This window comes from Gasterosteus aculeatus, chromosome 3 (assembly GCF_964276395.1).
Source record: "Gasterosteus aculeatus chromosome 3, fGasAcu3.hap1.1, whole genome shotgun sequence".
NCBI classification, from domain to species: Eukaryota; Metazoa; Chordata; class Actinopteri; order Perciformes; family Gasterosteidae; genus Gasterosteus; species Gasterosteus aculeatus.
The window spans coordinates 16,839,428-16,849,881 of NC_135690.1; the positions used below are offsets into that span (position 1 = coordinate 16,839,428).

The following is a 10,454-nucleotide window of genomic DNA, read 5'->3' on the forward strand; positions in this document are numbered from 1 at the left end:
AACAGATAGGGGGCGGGGCGGGAGGAGGCGGCTGTCATTGCGTCAGCGCGCTTAAACGGGCAGTTAGGGAGTCAATAAATTATCGACGAGGAGGCAACAGCGTGCCGCATTCCGGGGGGGGTTCAGTTCCCACGGGGACCACCCGTATGTATTCATTCAGCAGTGTGGACGAAAGCAGCCGGCGAACGCGTGTTATATACGACACGCGTGCATCGCTCAACGCCAATAAATGGCCCCGTGTAGTGTGGAATGTTCTCGTCCCGACACAAAGAGAGTGGAGGGAGTTGGTGCGTGGGTGGAGATTTGGTGATGAATGAGTGAGATGGAGAGACGGAGAGCAAACAAGAGAAAGCCCCCGTGTGTGTGTGTGTGTGTGTGTGTGTGTGTGTGTGTGTGTGTGTGTGCGTGTGTGTGTGTGTTTGTGTGTGTTACAGTAAGGGAGCTCACAGCTGTGTGCTTGTGGAAGACGGCCAATTAAATCAGATGCTGCTTCAAAACGCAATCACCCCCCCCCCCCCCCTCCCCTGTTTACCTCCCCCCAGCTGCCCCACCTGATGAAACCCACCCAAAGCACACAGTGTTTCCTCTGCTCAGGTCCATCAGATGGACGCAGCGTCTCCGTGACGCCCCGGCAGCAGTAACATGAGAGGAAGAGGAGTTCACGCTCCTTCATGCCGTCAGCACGCCCCCCCCCCCCGCCCCCCCCCAACCATTTAACCCAGACGTTTCCCACTGAGCGCTGAGCGGCCCCCTCGCAACCGGGATGGGTCGCGTGCACAGGGGTCACGAGCAGGGATGCAGTCCGGGCAGGAGACGTGTAACCGGATTACGGTAATCTGCCACCTGTGAAGGGATGAGGACGGTCACGTGTCACGTGTCACGTGTCACGTGCCGGGTTCCTCAGGCTGATCCGGGACCCAGTGGAAGACTTTCCAACTGTCACTGGAGGCAAACGAATCCATGATCTGACGGCAAGGCCGGCGCTTCAGGGCCCCGGCTGCTCCATGTCCAACGTCAAAGTGTCCCTGAGCAAGACACCTGACCCAAAATGTAAAAAGCCATGGGTTAAAAACGCAAGCGCCAGCTAAATGACCTGTAATGTAATATAATAATAATAAGAGATCCTGTGACCATATTTGTAAAATGATGGATGAGGCCCTGTTCTTTTACATGGCATTAACATATGTGTCATAAGCATGACGTCAGTCACTGATGGTCAATGTCGGTGCGTCACGACCGCTCTTCACAGGACGGCCTCAGTAGTCTGATGTAGTTTGTCGTCGTGGTTTATTTTAACCTGCACGGGTTTAAAATGCACTATTTGTATGTTTGAGTTGCCTTTGCTGGTTCTCAGCTGTTTTCTTTTATATAAAATCCTTCTTTTTTCTTGTAAAAAATACAACATGTGTTGTTTTTGTCTAAACACCACCTCCTATCACCGCGTAAAGTTTTTATAGAGGCAAACAGCAGCTTGCCTGCACATTAACATTAAACCGGGAGCGTGGAAGCGGAGGACGGAGAACCTCAGAGGCGTTTAGTCATTTCATGCGTGCTTCTTATGAAAAGAGCGTTCGGAGCTCCTTGACCCGCGTCCGTCATCCGGAGCCGCGCGGGGGCTTCGGGCCTGATTGCCGCCGACGGGGTCGTAAGCACGGTCGGTCTTCGCAGGGGTTTGTTGAATATAAAGTAATACCGGCTTCGACCTTCAACAACCTCCAACTGTTAAAAGGAAGCCGATGCTGTTGGTGGAAACAAGTGTTTCATGACAAAATGTTATTTCTTTTTTTTACATAATAACTAATAATAATTTAGAGAAAAACACCGCGCAGACACTTTTTTTTTTTTTACCGCGATAATAATTATGCGCAGCCACGAGCGCGCGTAATGACTCCAAACAACGTCTCCAAGCGCACCGGGACATTGGCGCAGTGTTTATTAATGAATGAACGCGCGCTAATTGAGAAGCTCCCACCCGAGCGCGTGCTCGCGACCGCGGACACCACGTGCGCGCCGCGGCCGCGTTTCAGCGCCGCTCGGCTCGGTCGGAGCGATCGGCGCGTTTGCGCTTGCAACGACGCCGCTGCAGCGGCACCCGACCAGACAGACGCGTCGCTTCTGTGTGATTTGCGCCCAGATAGCTCGGCTTTGCTTTACAGAAAGACACGTATCGCAAAGCTTTGTCTCTCCCGAGTGTTTGCACAGCAGCAGGTGTCGAGGGAGCAGACGATGCTTCTCGTTAGCGCTCAGTTCGGCCCCGCCGGCATCAACAGATAAAGAAATGTAGGACTTTTTAGAAACATCCAACTGGAATCGCGCATTGTGGTCTGAAGGAGCTCGGTGTGAGAGATATTATATATATTATATATATATATATTGTATTGTTTGTGTGGCCTCCATCCCTCCTCGACACGTCGCACCTTTAGGGCTTTTTTTTCACATTTTCCAAAAGCGATTAATCAGCGCGGCCCGTTGAGGTCTGTCCCCGATCCAGAGTCCCCGTCATTGTAATTACTGTACAGCGCTTAAGGACTGGCACATTTACATAATTGATTCTTTTATCAAGACACGTCTCGCTATCTCTCCCTCTCTCTCTCTCTCTCTCTCTCTCACACACAATCTGTTATGCTTTTTTTTTTAATTCCCGTCCTCCCTTTTTCCAACGTTTCCTTCATCGTTCCTTCATTTTTTTCTTCACCCTTCACCTTCTCCGTTTCCTTCCTCTTCCTCTTATTTGGTCTTTTATGTTCTTCTTCATTCCTCCAAGTTCTCCCCTCGATTTGAACCATTTCTTTCCCCTTCAATTTCCACCTCACCCTTGATCATTTCCTCTTCCCCCCCCTCGTTTATTTCTTCTCTCACTCCCTTACCTCCCTCAACTCTCACCCGTGCGTCTGTCCTTCCGCCCGCAGGCCCACCTCGTACGTCTGGGAGAAGAAGGACGGAGAGCTCCCCCCGACGGCCAAAGTCGAAGGCGCTTTCTTGCACTTCGAGAGGCTCAATAAATCCGACAATGGCGTCTTCCTCTGCCTCGCCGACAACGGCCAGGGGAGCAGCCAGGGGGAGTACACGCTGCTGGTGCAAGGTAATGACGAGGAGCGGGCCGAGGGGCAGTGAAACATGTGTGGGGGGTCTTCTTCTTTTACTTTTCTTCATCACGTTTCTTTATTTCTGTGTTTTTTTTCCTGCCTTTTGCTTGTACTTCTTCATCTTTTCTCTCTTCTGATTTTCTTTCGTTTCTTTCCTCCCCGTTTTTTTGTTTTTGCTTGTTGTTTATTCTTTTGTTTCATTTTTTTATTTCTCTTCCAACCGCGCCGCCATCACCTCCGCCCTCCATCACCTCCGCCCTCCATCACCTCCGCCCTCCATCCAACCGCTTTGGCTCGCTCGTGTGCGCTTTTTTTTTCCCGTCCCTTCTCACTTTTATGTGTCTCCCGTTCGATCGATCCACGGCCATTTCTCGCGCTTTGCTTGCTCATTCCTCCTCCTCCTCCTCCTCCTCCTCCTCCTCCTCCTCCCAAGATCCCTTGGTCCCAGACTCCCCAGACACCACCCTCTCCTCCCTCGACTCTGCAACCTCTCCATCTTCTTCCACCTCCTCCCTCTCACCCTCCGCTCCTCCAGACCTGGCCTCCGCCTCCAGCTCCGCCCCCACTTCCTCCTCCCCGCCTGACCTCTCCTCCGCCCCCACGTCCTCCTCTCCCACTGACCTCTCCTCTCCCTCCCCCTCCCCCCCCGACCCCGCCTCCACCTCCACCTCCTTTCCCCCCGCTGACCCGGCCTCCCCTTTCCCGTCCGCGGCTGACGCGTTGACCACCGCCTCCTTGTTCTCCACCACCACCACCCTCTCCAACGCCCTCTTCCCCGACCTGCCACTCTCTCCCTCCTCCTCCTCCTCCCCCCCTCCCGCGCCTCCCTCTGCGACAATCGCTGCGTCCCCGGCCAGCAGCTCCCTCCCCTCACCCGCCATCTCGCTCACTCCCTCAGCGTCCGTCGAGCTGAATGGAGTTTACACTGTCACAGGTAAAGCCATCCGCGTTACACACTCACACACACACACACACACACACTCACACACACTTGACAAACAGAAGCGATGCCAGAAGCTTAGTGATGGAGTGGAAAAACAAACACGGTTGAAGCTACTGCGTCGCTACGCACGGAGCAGCAGGGACGGATCCGCTGAGCTCTCGGTGTTCACACACACGCGTGAACACAAACACACGCTTGTCGCTGACAGAGGGAGGAGATCTGCAGCGTTTCTCGCCGTGTCGTTTTACAGGTGTTTCATCTTTTTTTTTTCTGTTTTTCCCTCTTCCTTCCTGTTGATAATCTCTAACCCCCCCTCGCCCCCTCCACCCCCCCGAACACAATCTCCTCCACTCATCCAACCATCCATCCATCAATCTAAACATCCAACCATCCACCTACTCATCCGCTTGAGAAGATGCTGCAGACAACAGTGCAGGTATAACGTTTCCACCGGCCATCGGCCCTCCTGACTTCCTGTTGTAACATTTCACCCACCTGTCTGTCTGTAGGTGTGTCTGTCTGTTGGTGTGTCTGTCTGCCTGTCTGTCTGTCTGTAGGTGTGTCTGTCTGTTGGTGTGTCTGTCTGTCTGTCTGTAGGTGTGTCTGTCTGTAGGTGTGTCTGTCTGTAGGTGTGTCTGTCTGACTGACTGTAGGTGTGACTGTCTGTCTGTAGGTGTGTCTGTCTGTTGGTGTGTCTGTCTGCCTGTCTGTCTGTCTGTAGGTGTGTCTGTCTGCCTGTCTGTCTGTCTGTAAGTGTGTCTGACTGACTGTAGGTCTGTCTGCCTGTCTGTCTGTCTGTAGGTGTGACTGTCTGCCTGTCTGTCTGTAGGTGTGTCTGTCTGACTGTCTGTGGCTCTGTCTGTTTTTTACCTGTCTGTCACTTTGAACTTCCGAGCGGAGGGATGAATATTTCATACTGTTGCCCACATAAGGCCAAACATGCTCATATCACAGGCTGACACACACACACACACACACACACACACACACACACACACACACACACACACACACACAGACACACACACACACACACTCACCCTTCAAACCAGGCACCCACATTTATCTCTAAAGACGCACACACGAGCGTGACCTCTTAAGTGGTACAAGTCGTTTACGCGGTGTTCCTCTGTGTGTTTTTCCATGTGTGTATGTGTGTATACGTGTGTGTGGGTCTATGTGTGTATGTGTGTATACGTGTGTGTGGGTCTATGTGTGTTGTTTGGGGGTCGGGGGGTCGGGGGGGGGTCCAGGCTCAGAGGTGTTCTTGGGTCTTGTCTCCTTTCCTTTGACGCTGACAGCAGGATTTATGGGTCTCGCCTCGTCAGCATGCCCCTCTCACCTCCTCGCCGGCCAGCCAGAGTGTGTGTGTGTGTGTGCGTGTGTGTGTGTGTGTGTGTGTCTCATTCTGCCCCCCCCCCCCTGCTCTGTCTGTCCTCTGGCTGTTTTCATGCCCCTTCTCTTCTCGAACTGGCTGAAATGTGACTTTTTTCCTCCAGAATTGTGCGTTCGGCCCAAATTTTGTATCCAGGTGGTCCCAACGTGCCCCCCGCCCCCCCTCCTCAGTTACACGTCCGTCCTCCGCTTGTCACTGGCCGCTGGGTGTATAAACAGCTGTTTTCTCATATTCGTCGTCGAGTCCTCGTCCCTCCGCATTGGTCTGACCCCTCAAAAGATGCACAAAGTGCCGCGTCGCCCCCCCCCCCCCCCCCCCGTCTCCCCCGTCTCCCATTTAAAAAAAAACCTTTTTCATTCGCTATGACAAGCGCCGCTCCAGAGTTCTGCCTTTCAAAATGTCCCCCGGCGTCTGATCCCGTCAGAGAAGTCAGGCCAAATAAATGATGTCCTGCACAGATTGCTTTCTCCTCTGAGGGGCAAGTAGCCGAAAGGCTGAAGAGAGACAAACGGGGGGGGAGAAAATATCAAATCTCAGCTTTTAAGAGACAAGGACGAGTTGTCTTCAGCTTCTCCGACGTCACCCTACCAGCGTACGAGTACATCTCTATATATATAGTATATATAATAATATATATAGCATATATCTATATATTTGTTGTATTTATATTTGTTTGTGCTTTTGCACACACTTAAAGTAAAAAAAAAAATTGAAAGTCCACTAATTATAGTTTAGAATAATACTTGCTAATGCTAATGCTAATGCTAATGCTACTTTCAGCCGCTTAGAAGTATTAAAGTGTATCTGCACTCCTCAGTCCGGGGCTTCTAGGGGCCTTTTGGGCAGCTGCACTCGTTCCGCGTTCCTGTTGCACGTCGGTCAGGAACGTCTTTTTTAATGACGGGGGACGTCTCTCCCCCCCTCTCCCCCCCTCTCCCCCCCGTGCCCTTGTGTTTGGTTCTGAAGGTTTGCGCTGTGAGTCTCACATATTGACGAGTCTTCTCTCCTGTTCTCTTCCTCTCTCCCTCTGTCCCTCTCCTCGTTATTCTCCCTCCTCGCCTTTAATCATCTGCCTCCTATATTCACCCCCCCTCACCCCCCTCCTCACCCCCTGCTCTAATTCTCTCTTTCTCTTCTCCCCCTTTATTTCTCTCTCGTTCTCCGTCGCTCGTTCTTCCTCGTACGTTCCCCCCTCCCCTCTCGCGTCATGTCTCCCGTCTTATCTCCCCCGACACACCATTTCTCATTTCTTCTTTCTCCCCCCCCCCGCCCTCTCTCCTCAGACCCCACGGCCATGGCGACTTCCTCGGGGGTGGACCACGCCGTGATCGGAGGGGTGGTGGCCGTGATCGTCTTCATCCTGCTCTGCCTCCTCATCGTCCTCGGCAGATACCTCATCAGACACAAAGGTCACCTGCTCACGCGGATACGCGGGCGGGGGGGGGGGGGGGGGGGGGGGGGGGGGGGCTCTCGTGCATGCATGCATGCATGAGCGCGTCCGCGAAGATGCACCTGCATGAATAAGGATACACGGGCGCCAAGATTGGATCTGACGCGTCCCAAACATGCCAGTGCATACAAACGCACGAGACATGAACGCACACACGCCTCGTTCCACTCGTGAATCGAACGAAAGACGTGAAGGGGATGTTTATTCATCGCCTTTTAATGCGTTTTACCTCCCGCTGTCCCCCGATGCCAGCGGCATCTCAGCAGCTTTGCAGGTTCATAAGAGTCAAACGTGGAGAATTAAGTGACGCGTCAGGGACCAAACGCTCCTTTTCTTAGTGGCCGTGCAGCAAACCAGCGTCTGCGCTCGTTCACGTCTCTTTAGCGCTTCCTTGCGTGGCGCTCCTCGCTGAGGAGACAGGACAGGACTATGGGTCCTTTCCCCGCCGTCTCATCGGGTTTTGACCAATGAGACGAAGAAGCAATCGATGACACAACTGACAACATGTGGACTTAAAGTTTAGCGCTCGGAGATATGACTTTATTTTTGCCAAAGTTTAAAGGTCCCGTACGGCAGAACATGAGATTACTGTAAAACTTTGACCAATCAGAGCAGTTTGAGGCCTGAAGGAGACGAGCCAGCTCCACTCGCTCGCCTTCTCTCGCTTTATCTCACAGCAATCGCGGTCCTGTTCTAACGGGCGGATGGATACGGGGACCTGTTTAAACCCAAGATGTGATCTGGCGTGATGTGGACGTGCCGCCGGATCTTTCTCTGAGACACAAATGGTCGAAGATGAGAAAAAGACGCTAGTTGTTGGAGAACAGTTTGAGCTCTTTGCTTTTAAAACAATTTGCTCCCCCTGGTTCGAGGGAACGTTCGCCAGCCGGTGAAAAGCTGTCAGCACTCTGTAAGTCAGAGGGAGTCTGATGTTTGCAAGGCTGCCTCCGAAAAACGGCAAAAAGATGTGAGGATGCTCTTTGCATCTCTGCGGGAACTGCTTGACGGAGACCTTTAAGGACTGATTTGTAGATCCGGAGGTCGATATTTTTGTTAAAACTGGGCAAAAAAAGCTTTTAGATGTCTCGACTGTGCGTGACCTCCGTTTGAACTCTTTTTAATTATGCTACATATTTTTACCTGGAACTAAACTCTGAAATACCTGCGAGAGCAGCGGGGGTCCCAGACGTCTTCAGCCCAGTTTGTAACTCTGCAGACGCAGGAGTGTCAGGAAATAAATCAAAATAACCCCCCAAAAAATAGACAAAGCCTGCATGTGGTTCCCAGGTCGACACCTTTGTGTCTCCTCCTGGAGAAGCTCGTGATGATCAAGTGATGATTTAGACGTCGTTTTTTTTGTCGTTCCGATGTCTGACTTCTACCTCTCTCCCCCCCCCCCCCCCCCCCTCCTCCCCCCTCCTCCCCACAGGAACGTATCTGACCCACGAGGCCAAGGGCTCGGACGACGCCCCCGACGCCGACACGGCCATCATCAACGCGGAGGGGGGCCACTCCGGAGCGGAGGACAAGAAGGAGTACTTCATCTAGGCAGAGGGCGGGAGGAGGAGAAGCTGGAGGATGTGGATTTTGGGGGGGGGGGAGAGGGCAGGAACGAGGGAGGGAGGGAGGGAGGGAGGGGAGGAGAAGGATGCTGGGAGGGGAGGCACCGGGGGCTGGAGGAGAACGACGCGTTGAGCTTCAGCTGGTACTTTCCTCTCTGCAGCGATCCGCTTGCACTGACATCTGGACGGAAGTTACACACACACACACACACAGACACACACACACACACATGGCGGTTTTGGGGAGAAACTCACACGGACTCGAATGCTCGTAGACGCTCAGATTAACACACGCAAGCCTCCTTCTGTACTAACACGCCTGAGTTATTCCTGAATGACACGTTAACACACTTTTAGAGTCGTATCTCACTTCTAACCCCCGACGCCTCGAGAGAAAAAAAGCATATTGCACGTACATCCCGGAGCCGACACCCGACCCCACCCCCATACCTCCACCCGACCCCCCCCCCCCCACATACCTCCACCCGACCCCCCCCATCTCCTCAACAGCCGGCTCCGCCTTTTACCATTTCATCTTTGGCGCAGTCGCCGCTCTGTGAACAGAGACACGCATCCAACGTCCATCGTCACCGACAAACTCGAACGCCGTCTCTTCGGTTTTAATCTCTCCGCTGACATCGACCCCCCCCACCCCCCCCCCCTCCGACGCTGCGTCGCCGCAGAACCCCCGGTGCGACTACCCACAATGCAGCGCCACACATCCCGCCACACAGAAACAGCATTCCCGCCTCGCGTTACCAAGCGAAGGGGCTCCGGTATACATATATAAATATATATATAGAATTATATAGCATTCTTTTTACTTGGTGTGCTGTAAATACACTCTCACTCTCTCTCTCTCTCTCTCACTCTCTCTCACTCTCTCTCACTCTCTCTCACTCTCTGTCTCTCTCTCCACGTCTCTGCGTCTCACACGGTCTGTTGCTGCATTACAGTAACTTATATACTCTTGAGAAAAAAAGAAGAAAAAAAAGCCTGCCTGTTTTTATTACATGCGTGGAAATGAGTCAAAACTATCGATATCTGGGGAAAATGTAAAATAACGATGATGTTGCTGATGAAAACTAACCTTAACCGCGAGTATTTGTACAAGGAATGTTTTTTTTTCTTTCCTTCATTTGGTTTCGGGGGGTTTTTTCCCCTCGTCGGGGTCTCGGTGTGTTACTGTCAGTGTTTACGCCGTCTCTCGGTTCCAAACGTCGCGTCCTTTTACGACCCGTCTCATCGATTCCCGAGAGTCACGGTTTTCGATGCTATTTCTTTGCTTTTTATTTCACCCGTTTCGATTTTTCCCCAAACACCGAACTGTAGCAAAAACCTCGGTCGAACTCGGCCCGGAGAGAAAAGGGTCAAAGGGTCAAAGGGTCGGGCGGAGTTGGGGGCCAAACAGCCAACTTCCTGTCCAAAAAAACAAAACCCCAACAAAACTAAACCTGTTATTGTTCCTTTTTGTGGCATGTGTGTGTTACAGCGAGCAGGACCCGTTGGCCCGCTCAGCGAATGGTTCTGCTTTCATTGAGGCCTCGGCGCCGGAGAATGATTGCAATCTGACTAAGAGGCTCGGGGCATCCAGGAAACGCACGTCCTCCCCCACCCCCGTCCCCCCACCCCCGTCCCCCCACCCCCCGCTCCACTCGTCCATTTCTCCCCGTTCTTTAATCAATCATCTCGTCTGCGTCCTGATCCACCTTCACCCCGTCTCTCCTCCTCCTCTCGTCACTCCTTCCCCTCCTCCGTCTGCAATCAATGTCCTCCCCCCCTCGCCGCTCTCTCCGTCTCGCTGGCGGTAGAAGCGGCGTCTCTCCCGCCTCCCTTCTCTGCCGTTGTCGAGAGGACTCCATCTGTCGGTCGTGTCTGTGATATAAAATATTCTTTTTTATTTTCGTACACCCTCTTTTGGGAACGTTCAGGGATCGTGCTCTTCGTACCTTTCCCCCCCCTCCCGCGTTGTCGTTAACTGCTAGCTAGCTAGCTAGCTGTGTCCGTAAGCTAGCTC

General features: G+C 52.8%; 1 protein-coding gene across 4 annotated transcripts in view; it reads left to right on the forward strand.

The window, feature by feature from the left end:
* Positions 1–9,079, forward strand: part of cadm3 (cell adhesion molecule 3) — a 61,938-nt gene extending 52,859 nt beyond the window's left edge. The window contains exons 8-12 of one of the 4 annotated variants that reach the window (XM_078099814.1): positions 2,910–3,082; positions 3,520–4,020; positions 4,445–4,465; positions 6,709–6,834; positions 8,305–9,079. In XM_078099814.1, coding sequence (XP_077955940.1) covers positions 2,910–3,082; positions 3,520–4,020; positions 4,445–4,465; positions 6,709–6,834; positions 8,305–8,423 — 940 coding nt within the window. In that variant the 3' untranslated portion in view covers positions 8,424–9,079. The remainder of the gene's footprint in view (positions 1–2,909; positions 3,083–3,519; positions 4,021–4,444; positions 4,466–6,708; positions 6,835–8,304) is intronic. The other 3 variants (XM_078099815.1, XM_078099816.1, XM_078099817.1) reach the window with 3 other exon arrangements.
* Positions 9,080–10,454: the final 1,375 nt, after the last annotated feature.